We start from the raw sequence: 24,021 nt of genomic DNA on the forward strand, positions 1-24,021 counted from the left end.
CTGCTTCTGGTTTTGTCAAAAAACAAAGACCTCATTGATTCCATGATGTAAACGTGATTACCACAGATAAAATACACTTCAAACATAAAAATACAAATGTGCAACAGTTGACACAAAGATCAGAAGTGGACCTACCCCTCATTCTGATTCAAATACTTGTATGCAAGCTTGAGCCAAAGCTGTACATGAGATGGATTTTCAAGCACACTTGCTTCTAAATTAGCAATGTCATCAGTCTCATTTGTAAAGTATCTGACATCATCTGGAGTGACAACTGTATCCAAAGCTGGAACATTTATTCGGTTCTCTGGCTGGAAGGCTGGAAAGAAAAGTATCATTAGCTTCACACTTTCTTTTATCCACAGACGAAGAGAAAACAATTGGCCTCAACTTTAAAATAATCTAAAAATCTAAATATTCGAAATATATGCAGTAGCTCATAGCTTTAAGATAGAATGGTCATATACTAGGACCCTTCTAAAAGTGAAAGGGATGTTATTAAAAACTATACCAGAATAACAGGTATAAACTAGGATTCTGCTGGACAAACCAGAAGTATGGTCTCCCTACTTGAAGGGTAAGTGGCATCACCTGATAATTCACATTTACTAAATTAGAAAAGAAAAAAAAAGTTATAATTTATGAAGATAAAATTATCCCACTACATTTAGAAAAAAAGTATTAACGTAAATAAGCACATGAAAGCATATATCCATTAGATATCTGCTAGTCCAAAAATAATAAACAGATTATGCAAACTTTATTTTTATTTATTTTTTTAACTTTTATTTATTTTTGAGAGAAAGAAAGAGACAGAACATGAACATAGGAGGGGCAGAGAGAGGAGAAGGAGACACAGAATCTGAAGCAGGCTGCAGGCTCTGAGCAAGCTGTCAGCACAGAGCCTGATGCGGGGCTCAAACCCACAAACTGTGAGATCATGACCTGAGCCGAGGTCGGATGCTCAACTGACTGAGCCACCCAGGCGCCCCAAATTACAAACTTCAAAAAAATTAGTAAATAAAGCAGAGTTAAGATAACATAAGATATACTTGACAATACACTACTCATTCATATTTACCTTGTTTGTTCGTTTATTCGTTCTGGAAGCCTACTGCATGTCAACAAGCAGACTCAAAGACAAAAAAAATACTACCCTTACCCTCAAGGACACCCAGGCAATGTTCTCAAGTGGGAGCAGCACTGCTCGCCTCTCCCTTGCTCAAGTATGTTGAAACCATCACATTTACTAAAGAGTGATCCCTATATTTACTGGGCAGGGGTCATGAATACAAGGGGCAATCCTACACAATGAAGAACTACATGCATTAAAGGCCAAATGGTATCACTGTTTTAAAAAAATAGAAAAAAACAAAAAACAAAAAACTAAGCTTGTAGCTACACCAAAAAATTAGTAAAGCGTTAGACAAAGATGAACACCACAATTTAATGATTCAGGATCTTAAATTACTTCTTACCATACTTAATTGGTCCTGTAGACTGTTCCTCATCACTACTGAAGCTATTCTCTGAAATAGGTTTTCTCCAAAATTTTGGCTTCCATTTTCTTTTATCTTTGTAGGTTGTAAATGGAGGTGCTAAAGTAGACAGATTTCTTAGTTTTTAAAGCTATCCACACAATACTCAAAAAAAGCTAAATTTATTCTGTTAGTCAGAAATGACACACACATATATATATTTTCTGCCCTATAGGAAGAAACATTTATTCTACTCTGTAAGCATATTATATATATATATATATATATATATATATATAAATAAAAATATATGTGTATTTTTTTTAGAACATAGTGCCAAAAAATTTGCTATCATAAAGAAACTCTAAGGTCCTTTTGTGGGTATGTGTGTGTGAGACAGAGAGAGAGATACTCACTATGGCCTTTACTTTCATTGATATTGCTAACAAGGAGCACAGCCATCTGGTCCATGGACATTCGATCTTTATTTACTCCAAAAAGTTTTTCAACGTATTTTTCTGAAATTAGAAGAATGCTGTCTTCATAAAAAGCATAAAACCATGGATTACAGAGACAAGGCTAATTAAAGAGTATAAAGTGAAGAGTAATTTAAAAATTAAAAGAAAGTATATGTTATTAGTCAAAAACATATATGCCTCCCAGAAGGCAAGGACTCCACTACCTTAATTACTATGGCAAATCCTACCACACCATGCACCCAATTTGGACTTAAAAAAAAAAAAAAAAGTATTTCCTGAAACAAACTAAACAAGTAAGTAAAAATTAAAGTGCCAAACTGAGAATGATCACACAGATTCAGTGACTTTACAATCACTCTGGGTTGTGATTAATACTAAATTTAATAAACACCAATTCCTTTATTTCCAGAAAACTTGTACTTTAAGGTCTAAAATTTGGCAATAAATCTGGAGAAAATCTTAACAGTATTTACACACAATGTGTGACAGTAATCTACACTTTCTATAGTATCAGAGTGTATAAAGTCCTTTTTATTTCTTTGTAAAATATGAAACCACATTCATCTTAATTTCCATCCCTTCTCTATTTTTTAGAATAATAAAAATAGTCTTTTAAAATCATTAATAAAACTGCTAAACGAGTGTGTTAATATATTCTTCTAAATAAACTGAACTATTTATTTAGATGAGCTCTTTCCAAAGAACTTTCCACAACAATGGAAATGTCTTGTATCTACACTATCCTATTGGTAAGCACTTACAGCTGAGATCAAAAGCAACTATGAAGCACTTGAAATGTGGCTAGTGCAACTAAGGAAGAAATTTTAATTAACTTATATTTGAATAGCAACATGTGGCTAGGGACTACTATATAAAAGCAAATCTGGATAAAATGCCACAGATGAATGTACTGAATTATTACAACTACTTAAAGATGCCAATAAGTAAACATACAATTTTTAATTGCCTAAATTCAAGTTTTCACAACAAGAGGTCTTTAAGTACCTGCTGCAGCAGCAATTTCTTCATCAGTGCTTGTCTCTGAACAACCAATCAAAGACAGATTATATGACAGAATGTCCTGGAATAGCTGTTTTCGGCTAAGCATATAGTCTTGTGTATGCTGCCTAAAATAAAATAACAACAACAGAAAAGAGAATTATGTACATATCAAAGCTAAATAACCAAGACCCCTTTAAATTATAAAATATTCACAAATAAAAACTACTCACCACTGACAATCATCATCATTACATGTTCCTGTTAAATCAAAACGGCAGAAACACTGATCGGGTTCAATCATATTACTGTATGATACTGAGCTTAAGGGAAGTTTTTCCTTGGTTCGATAGTATGGACTAAATCTAAGGAGGAGAAAGGTAGACAGGCACATTATACTCCACAAACAATCCCTATAAAATTAAGAAATTGTTCATTTTTCTCCATTAAAATTTCTATGCTTTGAGCTTACTATTTAATAACTTAATACCAATATTAATAACTTAATAACTTATTACCAATAAGTTATTGGTAATAACTTATACCAAAACTTAATACCAAATAATTACTAATATTACTAATTACTAATATTATATTAACTAAACTTAATACCAAAATGAACTCGAAAAAACCAGAGTATCAACTGACAGAGACAACTACTTTTATACCTAAAACACAAAAGATCTGAAATAGAAAACAACAACAAAAATCCTTGTATTTAAACCTAGTGTCTTATCATATAATAAAACAGTATATCATATGGGCATTTCTTGTACAATTGGCATTTCTTGTGCAGCCAACAAAATAACCAGGGTTATAACTAGTGTCTGTACTACCCAATAGGTGCTTTATGATTTTATAATTAAATCCTACCCATTTAGTCTCACAAAGTCCAGAAAGCTTTAAAAAAGACATCCACAAAGCTAATCACCTGAGAATGTCTAAATCAATTTTATAAACACTAGCCAATGCATTCCTTAGAGTAATGATAAAATTCTTTTTAAAATTAAAAAATTCTTGTGGCGCCTGGGAGACTTAGTTAAGCATCAGGTTCTTGATTTCAGCTCAGGTCATGATCTCATGGTTCGTGAGATCGAGCCTTGCGTTGGGCTCTGTGCTGACACAGGTAACCTGCTTGGGATTCTCTTCTCCCTCTCTGCCCCTCTCCTGCTCGCTCATTCATGCTCTCTCTCTCAAAATAAACATTAAAAAATTTTTTTTTAATTCTCATTCGATTCCAGTTATTTTTCCTAAAATCCCTAATAGACAGTAATCCAGAATTCTCCACAATTCCCCAATAGCCAGAAATAAGGATTTGGTAAGAATAAACCCACTATGAGCTAAACTTTACTTCCTAATATGGTTCACATCTGACAACAAGACAATTTTATTTTCCCTAAAAGGACAAGTTCATTTTTCAGTCACCAAAATGCAATTATTTTTTCATTATTGTTAAACATCCAAGGTTATACTATCATTAAGATCAAGGAACAGTCCTGAAATTCAAGTTTATTGAATCTTTCTTTTATACCTGTACGACTTAAAAACTAGAAGAGGACTATGATAGGGTCTAAAAGGACATGGCTTCACTTCTGTTGTTTTACTCTGTGCTGTCACAAAATCCACATCCACAGAAATCTCCTACAAAAGAAAACAATAATTACATAAAGTAAATAAGCCTAGGGTGAAACCCAGATTTTATACAGAATATGAAATGTTCAGTTACCTGACCATGCAAGGCCTTTTCTGCAATGCCTGTGGTGGTTTTTAAAATCAGTTGTTTTAAGCTGTCAGCTTTTGAATATAATTTTTGTAATTCACCAATTTTTAACCCTAGAAAAAGTTCTGGTTTTTCTACCGTATTCTTAGCAGGTTTGTTTATGCATTCTTTGTTAGGTGTATCAGTGTGCTTAAGGTTAGGTTTAGTAAAAGAATTAGACTCTAAGAACGATCTTCTTCGTTCTCGGTTTGAACCAGACAAAATCTCATCATCAACATCATTTTCTTCAGTGTCCAGACTTAATTTATCTTGAGTCAGATCATGAAGTGATGGTTGGGGTAAAGAAAATTCAGGTTCCTCCTCCACAACTGGAGCAATATTTTGTTGTTCCTTTGCTTTAAGGGCTCGGGCTTCTTTTAGTTTCTGAATTTTCAGGGCATACTCATATTCTAGTTTTTGTAATCGTCTTTTTTCCATAGCAATTAGTTCTGCTGAATGCTTTCTTGGACTTGATATTGGAGAATTGTCCAGTCTCATCATTTTGTTTGGCTGGGGGGAAACATAGTATACATATCTTACATCACTATGATTTCATAAACAATTTTTGGTTGGTGTTATCCCTACAATACAAAGTCAACAATATAAAACTAAATCACTGATGAGAATAAAACAGTTTTATAGAAGTCCCCAACAGTTATGCCAGTTAATCAATAATCTATGAAAAATAAAACAAAAAGATGAAATAACTAAAAAATTAAGTTTCCAAAAATATGGATGTCATTTAAAAACAAAGCTTTAATCTTTCAGAATATGCAGGGAAAAACGTGTTATTTTATATATCTCTTACCCTTAAAAGTATCATAAAACTTTCTCCTTTCCAAAAATAAAATATTCCTACAAACTTACTCCAAGGCGATCTTGTTCCAGTTTACGTTTTCCTATTTCTTTACTAGCCACTGCCTTTGCCCGAGCAAGCTCCTCTCCGTACTTTAGAGTCAAAGCTTTCTTAATTGTAACACGTTGTTGAACTTTGTGAATCTGAAAATATAGGATAATTCTGAAAATGTAAATGTAAATCTTAAAAGAGGACATACCTTCTCCTTAAATACAGCAGTTTTAGAATATTCAACTGAAAATAAAAATATTCCAAAATTATGTCTCAATGGAAGATAATATATCGGTTACACATTTTGATGGCTTTGGTTTATGGTTTTGTTTTATAAAAAAACTTAGCCCATAAAAATGAGTAGGAATGTGAGACTACAATATCTTCATTTAAAAAAAGAACATTACTTGTTCCTGAAGCTTCTTCAAAAACATTCTGTTGACACTGAGAATTTTCTCTGTTGCCTGAAGCTGTTCTGTAAGTTTTGTAATCTTTGTTTCAGCATTTCGAACAGATTCTTTCTTCTTAGCTTCTTGTTGTACTAGATTCTTTAAAACAGACTCATCTTTCATCAAGAGAATCCTAATTGGGAAATAAAATTTTTTTCTCAACTAGTGGATGAATACCATCAGAATAAAAAATTTCCAAAGCAGTAGCTCATTTTAAAAAATATATCAATACAGATGAAAATTTAAAAGGATTAATGTTTTCATATTCACACACATATTCAAATAAACACGATTACATTTAATGAAAGCAACTACAGGTCAGTATCACTAAGTTTGAGTAAGGTGAATTACAGCTGAAAAACTATTACTAGTAAATGTGACTGAATCTGACCCTATAGGATTCCTGAAAAATGAGAACTTAAGACAGAAAATTGCTATGTTTGGCTTCATTTATAATGCTCTTAATATATACACAAATAAACATCTAATATAATCAAGCACACTTACAAATCTCTAACCTATTTTATTTAAAGCTAGGCAAGCAAGGGGACAGGAAGTCTAAATTTTTAAACAATATACAGATGTAAAGATTGGAACTGTGAATAAAAACAAAACAAATAAATTAATAAACAAACAAATAAATACAGATTTTAATTTTCTCAACTACTGAATATTATGGTAGACCATAAAATTAAAAAAATGAAAGACCTTGCCCAGGAGATATATTTCAACAGTCACAACAATTGTCATCTAAAATGAATCACAGAGTCAGAGACTATGTGATAGAATGGGGAGTAGAAATAAAAGAATTTTTTAAAACCTTTTCACTTTCTGGGGCACCTAGGTAGCTCAGTTGGCTAAGCATCCAACTCTTGATTTCAGCTTGGTGATGATCTCATGGTTCATGGGATCAAGCCCCACAGCGGACTCCATGCTGACAGTGTGAAGCCTACTACAGATTCTCTCTCCCTCTCTCTCTGTCCCTCCCCTGCTCTCTCTCTAATAAACTTTAAATAAATAAATATTAAAACCTTTTCACTTTTTATCGAAGTTAAGAAATAGAATCTAAATGAAATTTATTTTAATCTTTTTTAAAACATACACAATACCATTTCTCATTGATAATTTTGGAGATTTACAGTCACCACAGCATTTCATTTATGAAGAATACTTTTCATATCTCTAATATCAGGGTGTGTCTTAACATTATTATATATCATAGTTTGGCTAGCAGCAGAAAGTTTTCTTTCTTAGTGCACAAAATAATGGCATATTTTAATTGCAATTAAAATATGGTAGTTAGCACAAAGACAAATATTCAAAATACTTAATCTCCAATGTCTTATTCAAAAATAAAGAACAGGGGCAGCTAGCTGGGTGGCTCAGTCAGTTAAGCGTCAACTCTTGGTTTCAGCTTAGGTCGTGAGCTCATGGTCCTGACATTGAGCCCCGCATCTGGTTCTGCGCTGACAGCCTGACAGCATGGAGCCTGCTTGGGATTCTCTCTCCCTGCCCCTTCCCCATGTGTGCTCTCATGTGTGCGCACACTCTCTCTCTCTCATGAAATAAACTTTAAATAATAAAAGAAATAAGGAACAGAACATACTTTCCTTTACTTATAAAAATTTACATAGTCCCTATCGCCTTAATACCTCTCCTTGAGGGATTTGTGTATGGTGCCTTGTCAAAACACTCCAAATTACATTCTTTTTTATGATTTAAAAAAATAAAGAGTACCAAGGTGGTTGTAAATTCTACCTTTTCCCCTTCACTAATTAACTATGAGTGGATTAACTTCTGAAGCTTGTTTTAAAAACCATTATTTATACACCATTAATGATTTTTAACATTAAGAATTAATCCATCCCTGTAATCATTTTTTACTATTAATCTTTGAAGTTTAAGAATCGGTTAGTCAGTCAGTTATTAAAAACAGAATAGGGAAAGTCTAACCATCTTTGCACAGAACCTCCCCTTACATGTGTAAACCTACAGGAGGACTAGCAGAACAAAATTCACAAGTGTTGATGTTAACTAAAGCCATTTTGCTCTTCATCAACTAATGATTTCAAGGTATATGGAGCAAAAAAGATATATAGCCATAATATTTCTATCAAATACACGCTAATGGTCCTCATCAAAGACTATTACAAAAATCTGCAACTACATATGGGGACAGATGTTAACTAAACTTAATGTGGTGATCATTTCATGATATACACCTGAAACTAATATAATATTATATGTCAATTATACCTCAATAAAATAACTTCCCCAAATATGCTAATGAATTAAAATGAATTCTATGACTCATGTCCATCTTATGAAGTTACGCATTTTCAAAATTTTGCAACACTACTCGAACATAGTAATTTCACAAAACACGTAAGTTTAGGATTGTAACTTAATATTCACACACATTTATAGTAACACCGTATTTGACTATGTGTCTTACTGAACAGACTTGGTAATGATTATTTCCAACTGAGCCCACCTTCAACAATATGGTTCTAATGAAGTTATTTCAAAAAGATGTCAAAGTTTTAAGGAAAATTCCAAAACAAGGAGTTTCACAAATGTTTTTAGCAATGAATAAGCCATGTATATATCTAAAGGGAAAAAAATCTCCTCTGAAATCCTGATATTTTTATTTAAACATTAATACTATTACTTTATGTAAATGTATCATTCAACAAAATGATAGCTTTCTATGGTTTTGCCAAGTATAAAAGAATCTGTAATTATACAACATAGTTATTATTGACATTAACTGTAAAAATATATCATTCAAATATAGGAACATTTAAATATATGCCAGTACTTAATCAGATAAAGAGGCTCACCTATGTTTTTTAAGTTTCGCTTCTGCATCTGTAACCTGCTTAGTAACCATTGCTATTCTGCCAATCCCATCAATTTCTACATCAGAGTTTGCTGGGGATGATGAACTTGTCTTCAGATGATCTGATTTAATTAAACGCTGCTTCTCTCGACTAAAATAATCAACAGAAGTAGATGAATTACACCAAAAAATAAACTAAAATTACTTATCTTTGATAAAGATGTGTTCTATTTTATAAAATAAAGTAAAAATATTAATCATATTGACTAATAAGAACCAAGCTGGCATTCAAAGTTGACAATATACAATAGCCTAGGTAGAGAAATGTCAAATCACAATGTTATACACCTGAGACTAATGTAACATCCTCCCATCAATTACTAAAACTGCAACAGGAATCTACTACTGATTCTACTATTTTTTCAACTTTACTAAGGTATAATTGACAAATAAAATTATATATTTAAAGTATAAAAAAGTGTAGTTCTCCTTTATAGCAGCTTTAATCCTTTTCTAAGCTGTTTTTATCTCAGTGCACCACTGTATTCAAGCCTATAAATGATCGATCATCTGGCTCCCCCTCCTGTGAATTATAAAAATATTAACTCTGCAGCTTGGATAAAAATCAGCATCACTCATTGCCTAATACCAATACGGTATATAAAGACTAAAGTTAAGTATTAAAAGAGCACGTATCTTTAAAGCTAATTACATAAAATGCTACTTACTTGGCAATCTCTTCCTTTAACAATCTATATTCAATCTTCTTTTCTTCAGGCAAAGCTTCAGGTGTTCGCAAGGGATCATTTTCTTTTTCAGATTTTGGAGGTACTTTCGGTTTTGAAGCTTGCTAGAAAACAGTTGAAGTCAACCAGATCAACAGCTTTCAATAATCCCATGCTAAGCTTTAGCTAAGTTTTATATTTATATTGCAACCCAGTGCACATTTATTTAGCTATTTAGAAATAACAGAGTATCTTCATCATTACTTTATATTTCTTTTCTTAAAACAACACAGCCTGTTAGCCACAACTTAACTGTACAATCCACTAAGACCTACAGTTTTAAAATAATCGAACTAAATCATATGTAACCAACATATGCACAGTAAGAATAGGGGTAAAAGTTGTACTGGGGCACCTGGGTGGCACAGTCAGTTAAGTGTCTGACTTCAGCTCAGGTCATGATCTCGTGGTTCGGAAGTTCAAGCCCCACATCGTGCTCTGGGCTGACAGCTCAGAGCCAGAAGCCTACTTTGGATTCTATGTCTCCCTCTCTTTCTGCTCCTCCCCCACTCATGCTCTGTCTCTCTCTGTCTCTCTTTCAAATAAATAAACACTAAAAAAAAATTTTTTTTAAGTTGTACTGAAATCATAAAAACTATTTTCTGGTAATATGATACAATTCCAAAGCAATACATTTCCTTGGTACAGAGGACAATTATCTACTCAATTTAACTATTTTGAAAAAGGTACTAGCCAATTTGAATAAAAATAAAGTGGACTTTAATAGTTAAGTCTAATTAAACTTATACATGCTTCATTACATAAAGTCCTAAATAACACAGTACTTAAAATATTCCCACAATTCAATATATTAAAAACTTACACCTCTAAGGTCTAATTTTCAGGGAAAAAAACTTTAACAATGATCAATCAATCATCTTTTCATCTTTCATTATTGCACTTACTTCAGCAGTTCGCCTTGCTTCCTTAATCATGGATTCCAATCCACCAAAAACACTATTTGTTGCCTTGGAAGCCTCTCCATCAGATTCACTGTCATCTGAATCATTCAGTGTTACAACCACTGATTTATGCTTTGGAAGCTGCAAAGACAATATATCTGTTACTCTTGATGACAGAAGTTATCTATTCTTTTCTGGGCCCTACCACAATTAGATATGTAACCTTGGACAAGTCACTTCACCTCTTTTAATTTCAATTCCTAAAAATAATGAATCCAAGTAGATAGTTTATAGTTTTTTATGGTTATGTTGCCTAACTTTGTTCCACTTCACCAATACTGGTTATTTGCCCACAAAATAAAATATTCTATATTGTCAGTCTTTCTAGACACTTACTGTGACCACCTTTCTCATTAAGTTTTATATTCTCCAACTTTCTATAAAGAACCATAATGCCACCTAAATTAATTCTTTTACAACCAAACAAAAAAATAATTAATGACAAATTATACAATTTACAAATTACACAATTAATGACAAACTTTTTTGACACATATAAATAAACTGGGAGGCAGGGAATAAGACAGTAAAATTTCATAAAAATTTCTCACAAGCTATGTAGCAGTAGGATTAAATATTCTGCTTGTTTTTACCGAAATCACAGTTCGTGGAAGACGAGGTCCTCTATGAAACTTTGGATTCTGAATCCTAGGCTGAGATACTGTATTAATACTGACTATTGACAGATTGCTTCTTGGCACAGGCTGTGAATTGTTCAGTACTGGAGGTGAAGGTGGGTCACTATTACTAGATGTTTCCTAAATAAGGAAAAGAGAAATATGAAACATTTTTAAATAAAAAGACACTTCTGTCATTTTTTAGACTAGTGCTGCTTTACTGAAAAGCCCAATGAATCCCAAACAGAAAAGCAGAACTACCTAAAACTAAGCTCAAGAGCACCACCTAGAGGTTCAGGCACCTAAATTACCTCTGGCTTAAAAGCTCTTTTATTTGCAAGAGATTTAAGTAGCTCTTCTCGAAGCAGCATTTCTTCCTCCTCTTCCTCATCTGCAAAAGGTGGTTTTGGAGGCTGTTCTGGATCTTCAGGTGGAAGAGGTGGTAAAGGTGGTAGAGGAGGTAGAGGTTCAAGAGAAACACATAAGCCTTCCACATAAGGCTGGCTCAAAGGTGGCATAGACTAGTTATTTTTAGAAGAGAAGAAATAATAATTACAATGCAAATACTACCAATTCAAAATGTTTATCTATGGAGCTACATTAAATTTAAAAAGGTAAACTTTAGATTATTACTTCAATTGTAAACAGAAGTGAACTAAGCATCCTGTAAATCTTAAAACTAACCCAAATTCAATATTCAACCATGAAAAAAGTATAATTTTTACAATAAAAAAAATCAACGATATTTGAAACATTTAATTTATGAACTTCAGGGCAATTATACAAACTCTTCCATTATCTTTCTTATTTTCATTTAGCATTCTAAAAGACAGAAATCAAATTTTACAGGGTCTTTCCCTTTAGATGACTACCTGAAAACAAGTGGAATTACTGAAAACAAAGGTGATATTTAAGTAAAAAACAAAATTAGGCACCAAAGAGATTCTGAGACTAGTCCAGAGTATCTCAAGAACTGTCAAGAACAATCTCTTAATTCCTTGTGAAATGGCTTCTTAGAAATTATAAAGAAAACTAATTGTATACAAATCCTTGAGTTTGGAAAGTTTTGTTTCAAAGACCTTCTAGTATTTCCCTTGGCACTTAGCTCATCCATTCTCCATTTCCCAAAAGAAAACATTTCAAGGGGGAAAAAAAACCTTTTCCTTCATAAGCTAGGACACCAGATGTCCACCTAGCAACTGTGAAATGGTAATGTTCCCGCTAACTCACTGAGAACTTCAGAACTTTTACTTAATGATTCCCTCACTTCCTTTTTTCCCTTTTTTTTAAAAATGGGGGACTGGGAGTTCTTTTAAAAGGAAGATGGGGAAAAAGAAATTAACTTCTACATTAAATGATCTTTTTTTGCTGAAATTTCAGATAAAAAATAACCATAATTCACCAAAAGAAAAAGGAAAGAATTTATTTCTAGAAGTATCGTTCATGCATCTAAATCCCAACTGCCAAAAAAGATAATACAAAACACGAGATAATCTCATTCTTCTTTGGAATAAAGTTTTGGAGTAGCTACTAGCTAAGAAGGAAAAAGGAAACATGGTAAGTATTGAACAAAAGTACACATGAGATTAAAAAATAGCTATGAAAAAAAATCTACCATATGGACAACCCCGCCAATACATAAATAACTATTTATTCTATAGGTTTCATAGCTATTCATTTTGGTAAACAATTCTAATTGAAGCTCTCTTCAAACATTAACTGCTTTTAATTACCTGCCAGTTTTTCAGAACAAATTAGAAAAGACACAAAACAACAAAATAATTCTCTTAGAAATCACATCAGTTCTCACTTACAGAAACCTGAGGTGGTGGAGGCAAAGAAATAGATGGTGCTGGAGAAAAATACCCCAGTGAACATTCAGAGAAGAATGGTGGTTGCACCGGTGAAGGGGCTGTAAAAAATTTTTTCATTAAGAATTTACAGACGAATATTCTTCAACAGGAATAAATTAAGATTATGATATGTTTGAAGAAATAAAAATACATCAAAGTAGAGTGCAAATTAATCTCTAACAAATTCTTTAACCTCCATGAATCCTTTCCACCTATTTAAAATTATCTTTTATCATAACATCAGCCTTCCAACTTAAGCTGACAATTAGTGCCTTAAAACTCTCTAGTTTGAAAACAACAAAAATATCCAAAAACCTCTCTAGTTTGTTCCACTTTTCACCTAATGATGGTAACAAGGAAGGAATAGAGCAGGAAAGGCTCTTTTTTTTACATATTTTTTTTTTACAAACATATTTTTTAAAGGAATAGTAAAACAAAAAATTCCCTTGAATCTGCTAAAGTGCCCTAACCAATAAAACAAAACAAAACCAGTGATGTAATTTCATTCTTCATGTGGAGCAAAGAAATGAACTATTAAGCTGTATAGAAAGCAAATAGCGGGGCGCCTGGGTGGCTCAGTCGGTTGAGCTTCCGACTTCGGCTCAGGTCATGATCTTATGGTCTGTGAGTTCCAGCTCCGTGTCGGGCTCTGTGCTGACAGCTCAGAGCCTGGAGCCTGTTTCAGATTCTGTGTCTCCCCCTCTCTCTGACCCTCCCCCATTCATGCTCTCTCTCTGTCTCAAAAATAAATAAACATAAAAAAAAAAAAAGAAAGAAAGCAAATAGGACTAGAAATGAAAAGAACTACTTATATTTAATCAATTAAATGTACACTAAGTCACATTTTAATAATTCTGAAATAAAATCAATGCATCTCTGTTAAATTGTTAGCATTTTTTCTTCCATGGTAGCAGATAAAAATAATTATGCATTTCAACTTCAGTAGTTTCTTAAGACTAGGTGAAATATGGCAGATTCAAAGACGACTCTTGCTACCCAGTAACTATAGACAAACTTCAGGGAAAAACTAATGCTTCTTCTTTATCCCAGGTGTCTCACAAATCAATAAGGCTATTACCCACATGATTTATATGGTTAACTTGTACCATATAATGATAGCATTTGAATATACATTGGCCTTTAGAACATTATACTTCTTAAATATCAGTACCTGTAGTGAATATAGCAAAAAGTTAAAATTTGATAAAGTTGAGTAAAGACTGCATTCTCTATTAATTTTTTAAAGTTTATCTATTTATTTAAAGTGGGCCCTACACCCAACACGGGGCTTGAACTCACAACCCCAATGACAAGAGTTGCATGCTCCACTGACTGAGCCAGCCAGGTGCCCCATTTTACAAAATTCTTTTGAAAGCATAGTTCATAAAGTTATTTTATAGAAATAGAAAGTATTAATAATATTATCAATATTGGGAATGCAATGAATTATCTCAAAGAATCTACGAATAAGAAAACTTAATACTGACCAAAGAGTTAAATGTTGAAATAAAAACAGGGGTGCCTGGGTGGCTCAATTAAGCTTCCAACTCTTGATTTCGGCTTAGGTCATGATCTCACAGTAGTGAGATCGAGCCCCGAGTTAGGCTCGGCTGCTTGGGATTCTCTCTCTCTCTCTCTCTCTCTCTCTCTCTCTCTCTCTCTCTCTGCGCCCCTCCCCTGCTTGCGTTTGGGCTCTCTCACTCTCAAAATAAATGTATGATGTGAAATTATCAAACATCAGCCTTAAAACAATTAACCTAAAATGAGCACTTTGGGTAAACATCAGTCAAATCATATGTTTTTCTTTGTCTCTGTCTAGACACACCCAGCATGATTCTAGTTTTGATTTGCTCTGACAACATGACCACAGGAAGAAATACATTGATCATACGATTGTTCAAGTAAGTATTCCAGCTCCTAGAATGTCAACTGCATTCAGTTATCTGCCTTAGTCTTACGTGTGGTTACTTTTTTTTAATGTTTGTTTATTTATTTTTGAGAGAGTCAGAGCACATGAGCAGAAGCTGGGGAGGGGCAGAGAGAGAGTGTGAGAAAATCCCAGGGAGGCTCCATGCTGTGAACACAGAGCCCAACGAGGGGCTAGAATTCACAAACTGTGAAATCATGACCTGAGCAGTAATCAAGAGTCAGACACCTAACCGACACACAGGCACCCCAGTCTTATGTGTTTTTATTAGTAAGAAAATAGGCCTCTCACAAAATCACCCTTGAACATCACCTAAGCAAGTCTCTAGCTCTCAAGAATAGTCACATCCTAATGTATGTGATCAAACTGAGGTACTGCCCTCATCAGTTCTAACCAGCCTCTCCTGAGATGCTACTAGTACTACTTTCCATCTGCAAATTCCTTAGAAGTAACATCGCTGGAAGGAGAAAGGAAGCCTCAAAACAAGATTTTTTTTTTTTTTTTTTACTAAACTAGAAAGTATCTTTAACATAAAGGTAACTTTAGAGATCAAAAGTTTATTGTGTTTTATTTAAAAACAGTGTTCCAGGGGCGCCTGGGTGGTGCAGTCGGTTGGGCGTCCGACTTCAGCCAGGTCACGATCTCGCAGTCCGGGAGTTCGAGCCCCGCGTCAGGCTCTGGGCTGATGGCTCAGAGCCTGGAGCCTGTTTCCGATTCTGTGTCTCCCTCTCTCTGCCCCTCCCCCGTTCATGCTCTGTCTCTCTCTGTCCCAAAAAAAATAAATAAAAACGTTGAAAAAAAAATTTTTTTTTTAATAAAAATAAAAAATAAAAAAATAAAAACAGTGTTCCATCTTTCCAACTATCTTCACTTTTTAGATCCAACAGTTAATAGGAGTTTAAATACTGCCTTTTTATTTAAATCCTATCTAGAAACAAACACCTAGAAATAAAGGTTCATATTACATATTTGAGGTTTGCTCTCAGAGTATTTACACCATTAAATGTCTACAGTTACACAATTCACCAGCAAATATCACTTTTCATGACACATTTCTTCCAAGGTTTGGGTAGCTTTATGATCATTTTCTATTTATGAAAATTTGTGAATATGATAATGTTTTAAGTTTTGGTTCATACCTGGAGAATTGGTTTCACTATCTGTATCCATCGCAACTTCTTCATAGTTATCATATTGATAAATGCCTCCTCCACTATCAGTAGGTTGCTTATCTAAGGATCGTCTTAGGTCAGGATCTGAAGACTAATAACAAGATTTTTTTTAGTTTCAAAGCATTTTCTGTCTCAGTCTATTCTTACACTAGAAACTACGAAACAATTGACAGTTATTTCTAGGGAACACTATCAAAAATCATATTCATCTATAAAATTAAGACATTCAAGTTCTTGAATACTTATGGCCTCTCTAAAAAACCAGATGAATAAACTCGTTTTAGGTCATTGAGACTATATTTTGGAGTATTTCCAAAAAATCCAGTAACATCTTAGTTATGGATACATTAATGATAGCTGAAAACTAGAAATTCTTAGTTGACATATTTATGTGTAGTTTTCTTTTTTTATTTCTTACACGTTTCACTCAGAGACAGTTCTTAACAAACCAAAATCTAACAAAACCAATCCTGATGGATAAAGAGTCATGTAAAAGTGCAACACTTTTCTCTAAAAGAGATTCTATCAAAGTACTTTTTAGAAGTTCAAAGTATATTGATAAATTCCTTGCTTAAACAAACCTAACTCCTGACTCCCTACAAAGTGCTTTTACTTTTTAACATCCCTCTCTTGAACAGTCCATTCACTAGTCTCAAATCTCAAAATTCTAATATTTGTCACTTATACCACTAGAGAATGATATTAAATCTCCAATTTACTGCCTAACACCATCCATAAAAACCAATGACTTGATTATTAATGACTTTACATAATAAATTCTTAATGCTTAAACTAAATGCTTAATAACTAAAGTAGCCACAGTCAGACTATGATGATTTAACTTTCTTTAAAACATTCCATACCAACTGGTTATGACACACTTCTAATTCTACAATACTAAACAAATGTTAAAAAACAAAAACCAAAAAAACAACTAATGAAATTCTGCCCTTATAACTTAAGGTATGGCCATTTTTTTTTTTTTTTTTTTTTTTGGATAGGTCTATACTACAATTTAGTAATCTCACTTTCTTCTAAATACAGAAGGATGAAAAAGCCAAAAGCAGACTTTGCTAACCATATTTTAGTCTTTCATTTCTTCTATTTCTATTATCTATCACTATATAAGACTCATTCTCAATTATAACCAACCTTCTCATCTCCCCAAAAAAGTTTTATCAAATTCTATCAAATACAAGAGATCTACGCTTTTTCTTAATTGACTGACTTTATGATAAAAAACAAAGACACTTAAATTTGAATAACATTTTGATTTTATATTTTAGCACTCTTTACCTTACTTCTTGATCTCCTCTTTCCACCAACCAATTTCATGAATCGATTGTATTGCTCTTCCTGATTTGAGAGATCTCGAATTTTTCTGATTTCTTCTTCTCTTTTTCTTCTCTCTTCTTCTTCAGCTTGTTTCCGCTGATCCTCTTCTTTCTGTCTTTCCTGTTCTTTTTGTTGTTGTAGTTTCTTCCAAGCCTTTGTTTGCTGCTTCCTTAATGCCTGTTTAGCTTTAAATAGAAAATACAGAAACATCAGTACCTACTAGAGTTAGAATTTCCTACATAAAAGAAAACAAGAGCTTTATAATTTATTTTCATTATTGTTAAGTCAAATATACAGCTGTTCCTCCAAGTTCTGTTTATACAGGATTGTCCCCCATTCAGGGCCCTGTAATTCTGCAAACTCAAAACTTGGTGAGTTAAAATCTTGAAATTAGGGGCACCTAGGTGGCTCAATCGGTTGAGTGTCTGACTCTTGATTTCGGCTCAGGTCACAAACCCAGAGTCATAGGACTGAATCCCATATTAGGCTCCGTGCCAAGTGTGGAGCTTGCTTGAGATGGTCTCTCTCTCTCCTCACCGCTCCCCTCCCCCCGCTTGCGTTTTTTCTCTAAAATTAAAAAAAATTTTTTTTTAACCTTGAAACTATACTGATGTATGAAATCAATTAAAAGAATTTAACAGGGGCACCTGGGTGGCTAAGTCAGTTAAGCGTCCGACTTTGACTCAGGTCATGATTTCGCGGTTTGTGAGTTCGAGCCCTGCGTCGGGCTCTGTGCTGACAGCTCGGAGCCTGGAGCCTGGAGCCTGGAGCCTGCTTCAGATTCTGTGTCTCCCTCTCTCTCTGCCCCTCCCCCCGCTCGCACTCTGTCTCTCTCTCTCCCTCTCAAAAATAAAAAAACATTAAAAAGAATTTTTTTAAAGAATTTAACAGAAATGATCAATCACCTGTAGTGCTAACTTTTTTGGCTGAATGTGTTTTTGTACTGGTTTTAACTTTTTGTTGTACAGTTTTCGTCTTAGTCAACTTTTCTTTGCTTTCTTTCATCACCTGCTGTTCTTTTTGTTGCCATTTTTTACTGGCTGACTGAAGAGCCAAAAGTCGAAGTTGTAGTTCAGACAGTTCCTCTTCATCTTCACCAAGTTTCTTTAAAAAAATAAAGTTGCAATTTTTTAGTTCTATTATTTAACCTTAAACATTTTACCAAGTCAAATCTTTCCTAAGATCAGAATTTAAAGTTAGCTGTAAGGCAAATATTTAAATAGCAATGTAACTGAAATAAGGAAACTAAACTACTTTCCGCACAGCCCTACATCCTAATTCAGTCCCTATGATATAGAAGATCAATCTGGAGACTGTGTGTGTGTATATGTAAGTTGAAGGGTTAGAAGAGGTGGATATAACTGATGGAACAGGATGATGCAAAAAGAAAAAGAAAAGGAAAGTTAAAGGTCAGAGATCAGCATTTAACTGAACTTCCCAAACAAGTAAAAATCTGATGACAACAAATGCAAGAAGAAATCAACCCAGAGGTGGCTTAACGAATGAAGAATGTCTCTGTTCCTCCCCCACTTACCCTCTGTCTCTCTCTCTCAAAAATAACTAAACATTTAAAAAAAAAAAAATTTTTTTTTTTTTTTTAAATGGGGCGCCTGGGTGACTCAGTCGGTTAAGCATCCGACTCTCAAGCGTCATGACTCTAATCATCATGATCTCATAGTTCGTGGTTCGAGCCCCCTCTCCAGCTCGGTGCTGACAGCTCATAGCCTGGAACCTGCTTCGGATTCTATGTCTCCACGCTTTCTGTTCCTTCCCCACTTGCCCTCTGTCTTTCTCTCTCAAAAATAAACAAACATTAAAAAAATTTTTTTTTTAAAGAATAAAGAATGAAGTGGTTCTGTAATCATGTGATTTACTAGTGTTACAAGGAATACAGAGAACAAGTACACTGAATGTCAAGGTTGAAATTTGCAAACTTTAAAAAAAATACGTATTTTGGAGTGCGTGGGTGGCTCAGTCGGTTAAGTGTCCAAATCTTGGTTTCGGCTCTGGTCATGATCTCCTGGGTTTGTGAGTTCAAGTCCTATATTGGGCTCTGTGCTGACAGTGCAGAGCCTGCTTGGGATTCTCTCTCTCCCTCTATCACTTCCCCTCCCCTGCTTGCTCTCTCTCTTAAAAATAAACAAACTTAAAAAATATTTTTAATACGTATTTTATTATTCTTTAAATTAGATTTACTTAGGGGCGCCTGGGTGGCGCAGTCGGTTAAGCGTCCGACTTCAGCCAGGTCACGATCTCGCGGTCCGTGAGTTCGAGCCCCGCGTCGGGCTCTGGGCTGATGGCTCGGAGCCTGGAGCCTGTTTCCAATTCTGTGTCTCCCTCTTTCTCTGCCCCTCCCCCGTTCATGCTCTGTCTCTCTCTGTCCCAAAAATAAATAAAAACGTTGAAAAAAAAATTTTTTTTAATTAGATTTACTTATATTTGAACATTACATGTTCTAAAACTACAGATATGTATCTGAACATTTAAAATATTTTGAACACCCAAGACTTTTCTTCAGGGAAGCTGAAATAGGAAAACAGGTTACAAGCAAATGTTTGAAATTTTTTTTCCAACTGAAATACCTTCTTACATTTTTCACTCTACCTTTTTTGAGATAATTTAAAAAATTAATCTATTCTCCACATTTTAGCTAAAATGTAATGTCAGGCAAACAAAACGGAGGTTCTAAATTGAGTACATGGATTTGGTGGGAAGAGAGATTTTGGGAGTCCTCTGTCCTCCCCACCCTTTGAGGTTAAATGCAAAACTGTTTTTCCTTTATGTGTATTTATTTATTTATTTATTTATGTTTTATTTTATTTTTGACAGAGACAGAGACAGAATGTAAGGGGGTTAGGGGCAGAGAGAGAGGGAGACACAGAAGCAGAAGCAGGCTTCAGGCTCTGAGCTGTCAGCACAGAGCCTGATGCAGGGCTCGAACTCACAAGCTGTGAGATCATGACCTGAGCCGAAGTCAGACGCTCAACCAACTGAGCCACCCAGGCGCCCCCCTTTATGTGTATTTATAAAGCAGGGAATCAAAACAAACTATGACTCACAACAACGGTTAAGGCCCACTTATCTAATGACTTTTACTTATAGGTAAATTGTAATCACTTTTTTCCTAATATCCAATTAAATTATTTAACACCTAAGAATAAAGAAACCTTTCTTTATGGATCCTTCCTACGGGCTTCAATTTGCTATGAACTATTTTAAGTGCCTAACTGAATTACCATCACATATGTCAGTACTTTAGTTTATCCAAACCAGGATATAGTTACTCTTTGCATTGCTGGGAAATATATGTAACAAATCAACTGAAAAATTATCTTTTTGGGGAGACTGGGTGGCTCAGTCTGTTGAGCTTTGGACTTTGGCTCAGGTCAAAACCTCAGAGTTCATGAGTTTGAGCCCTGCGTCAGGCTCTGTGCTGACAGCTCAGAGCCTAGAGCCTGCTTCAGATTCTGTGTATCCCTCTCTCTCTGCCCCTCCCCTACTCATGATCTCTCTCTCTCTCTCAAAAATGAGGTGTTAAAAAAATAAATAAATAAAAATTAAAAAAAAACATACCAAATTCTACTGCTTTGTACAGACATTCTACAGCTGTGCTATCCAGTATGGTGGCAATGAGCCCTCATGTGGCTATTTAAATTTAAATTAACTAAAATTGAGTAGGAAATTTAGTCCCTCTGCCATACTAATCACACTTCAAGTGCTTAAAAGCCACATGTGGTTAATAGCTACCATACTGGAGACTGCAGATAAAGGACATTTCCATTACTGCAGAAAATTCTATTGGATACTGCTGATCTAGAGAATTTAAAATAAAGCTATCATCACCATTTCATTGGGACTTAAAAGTCTTTGATTACTTTTTATTCTTTTGGAATAAAAAAGTTAATGATTCTGTCACACAGCTATATGCTACTTAAAGCAGCTACCTCATTAGCAAGAGCACTGAACCTCATTCGACTCCTTGCTCTGACACTTAAGTCCTACATAACTTTAGGCAAGTCACTTAATCTACCCATATGAATCTTACCTCATCTGTAAACCGGAAAATGTCAACTTAATTTAGCAGGTTATTGTGAGAACATTCAAAACATATACAAGTGTATATGTGTGTGCATACATATATATATATATGTACCTGTTATATTATCAATCTTAAATTCAGGTCCACCTCTTTCCTAAAGCTCCTAGGCTCTCTGCATCATTTTGATTTACTCATAAAAACTAAGTGAAATAAGGGGTGCCTGGATGGCTCAGTCAGTTAAGCATGTGACTTCGGCTAGGGTCATGATCTCACCGTTCGTGCATTCAAGCCCTGTACCCGTCTCTGTCCTGACAGCTCAGAGTCTGGAGCTTGCTTCAGATTCTGTGTCTCCCTCTCTCTCTGCGCCTCCCCCATTAAACTCTGTCTCTCTCTCAAAAATAAACATTAAAAAAAAAAAGTGAAATCTTAAAAGAAGGAACTGAAGGTATTTCATATTTCTAATTAAATAAAGAAAAGGCTTGGGCTGGGGTGCCTGGGTGGCTCAGTCAGTTGAGTGGCTGACTCTGGCTCAGGTCATGATCTCCAGGTTCAAGAGTTTGAGCCCCACGTTGGGCTCTGTGCTGACAGCTCAGAGCCTGGAGCCTGCTTTGGAGTCTGTGTCTCCCTGTCTCTCTGTCCCTCCCTTGCTTGTGCTGTCTCTCTCACTCTTGAAAATAAAAAAAAAAAAAAAAGGCTTGGGCTATTGAAAGCTATTATGTATCAAACACAGTACTTGGTGCTTTTGTACTTTATCCTGCTGAACCTCACCACAATCCAGAAAACAGACGACATTAAATTCATTTTGTAGAAAAGAAAATAGAGGCAAGTAAAGGCTAAAGAGCTTACGCAAGATCACTCAGCTAGTAAGAGGAGGGGCTAGAACTGAAAAGCTGGTCAAGGTCTAACTCCAAAGATTTCCAATACAGGATAACCTCCCACAAGTAGGAAAACACAATCTCTGGGTGAAAATTAAAAGTTTCAAAAAACTAACAAGCAAAAAGATCATCTATGGATATATATACGAAAATCGTCGGACTTTGGCTCAGGTCATGATCTCATGGCTTGGGAGTTCGAGTCTCACATCGGGTCCCATGCTAACGGCTCAGAGCCTGGAGCCTGTGTCAATTCTGTGTCTCCATTTCTGTCTGCCCCTCCCCAACTTGTGCGCACACATGCTTTCTCTGTCAAAAATAAACATTAAAAAAAATTTCAATTCAATTGAACCCACTGCAAAGACACTTCAGGACATCTCTCCAGATTTTCTTATATTTAAGGCTTATGTCCAAATGGAGGTAATGATGAAAAAATGATAAAGAAAATGAGCAAAAAGCAAGACAGAATCTTCTTTCACAAGAAGTGAGCAAAGTGAGCAAGAATCGGTTTTACAGAGACACCCAATTCCAAAAAGCAGTATCTTACCTTTTCAGATAAAATGTCAGAGGCACTAATTCTTCTTGTTAAATTTTGTTCTTTATCTTCTAATCCTTTAAAATAAAACAGCATACTTTGAATACTCAATAAATAGCTACAATCAATTTAAAATGAAATGCTGTATGATATTTAGTAGTTATTATTTTAAAAGGTCTCTCTTTCCACAATATTTGAACGAAAAGGAAAGGATGTTATTAGAATGAAAATCTGACCAAACTTCTCATATCAGCTTTATCTCTGAAAGTTATAAGATGAAATTATTAAAAATATCAAATAAGTTAAAACTGTACTTTGATAAAAAATGACTTCTGAAATAAAAATAATTATTTGAATAACAGAATTTACATTAAGCTGGCAGGTACCTTATGAGCACAATGCTACCTTAAAAATAAGTACAAACCATAAATTTCAAACTATAAATATAACTTTACGCAAAGTTTATAAAAGCAAGTAATGGTTTAATTCACCAAACATGTACTTAGGCACTGTCCTACCATTGTTACAGGTCTCTAACAATACAATTATTTCAATTTTGCCTCAATACTTCCAAAATGAAAATTGGTCTTGTGCAGTCACGCAGTATTAGCTAGAATTCTAAACTGAGTTAAAGACAATCGTCAGGATATAGGTAGTAGTTAAAATTATAGTAATTAAGAACCCTCCTGGAGAATGGAACACTGAGGAAGGACATCAACAGTAAGAAATTACAAATGAAAACTAATTTTATTTTAATTAGTTTTAAAAAAGGAAAATCAGGTTATATGAAATTCCAGATGTGTATGGTATTACAAAAATCCCAAATTTTCAAGATTATCAAGAAAAACATCACTGAATAGATACATCTACTCCCTATAGAATATTCTCAACATTGTAACCTGAATGGTCCTTTGAGAATATACAATTATGCCAGTCCTTTGCTCAAGACTCCACAGTAGCTCACATTTCACTCAGTATAAAACACAAAATTCTTATAAGGCTCTACATGATCTAACCCAACCCATCATCCCTGACCTCTTGTTTCCCACTATTCAGCACTCCCATGCTTTT

General features: G+C 34.4%; 1 protein-coding gene across 1 annotated transcript in view; it reads right to left on the reverse strand.

Moving 5' to 3' along the window:
• ZFC3H1 (zinc finger C3H1-type containing) overlaps nucleotides 1-24,021 on the reverse strand; it is a 54,132-nt gene that overhangs the window by 17,060 nt on the left and 13,051 nt on the right. Inside the window, exons 3-21 of the mRNA XM_047865029.1 lie at nucleotides 22,963-23,027; nucleotides 18,410-18,608; nucleotides 17,466-17,689; nucleotides 16,137-16,260; nucleotides 13,032-13,129; nucleotides 11,529-11,738; nucleotides 11,194-11,358; nucleotides 10,544-10,681; nucleotides 9,582-9,703; nucleotides 8,855-9,004; nucleotides 5,970-6,144; nucleotides 5,583-5,714; nucleotides 4,683-5,225; nucleotides 4,488-4,597; nucleotides 3,190-3,321; nucleotides 2,963-3,084; nucleotides 1,895-1,996; nucleotides 1,479-1,598; nucleotides 136-319 (exon numbers count right to left, since the gene is read on the reverse strand). Coding sequence (XP_047720985.1) covers nucleotides 136-319; nucleotides 1,479-1,598; nucleotides 1,895-1,996; nucleotides 2,963-3,084; nucleotides 3,190-3,321; nucleotides 4,488-4,597; nucleotides 4,683-5,225; nucleotides 5,583-5,714; nucleotides 5,970-6,144; nucleotides 8,855-9,004; nucleotides 9,582-9,703; nucleotides 10,544-10,681; nucleotides 11,194-11,358; nucleotides 11,529-11,738; nucleotides 13,032-13,129; nucleotides 16,137-16,260; nucleotides 17,466-17,689; nucleotides 18,410-18,608; nucleotides 22,963-23,027 — 3,115 coding nt within the window. The remainder of the gene's footprint in view (nucleotides 1-135; nucleotides 320-1,478; nucleotides 1,599-1,894; nucleotides 1,997-2,962; nucleotides 3,085-3,189; nucleotides 3,322-4,487; nucleotides 4,598-4,682; nucleotides 5,226-5,582; nucleotides 5,715-5,969; nucleotides 6,145-8,854; nucleotides 9,005-9,581; nucleotides 9,704-10,543; nucleotides 10,682-11,193; nucleotides 11,359-11,528; nucleotides 11,739-13,031; nucleotides 13,130-16,136; nucleotides 16,261-17,465; nucleotides 17,690-18,409; nucleotides 18,609-22,962; nucleotides 23,028-24,021) is intronic.

This window comes from Prionailurus viverrinus, chromosome B4, assembly GCF_022837055.1.
Source record: "Prionailurus viverrinus isolate Anna chromosome B4, UM_Priviv_1.0, whole genome shotgun sequence".
Lineage (NCBI taxonomy): Eukaryota > Metazoa > Chordata > Mammalia > Carnivora > Felidae > Prionailurus > Prionailurus viverrinus.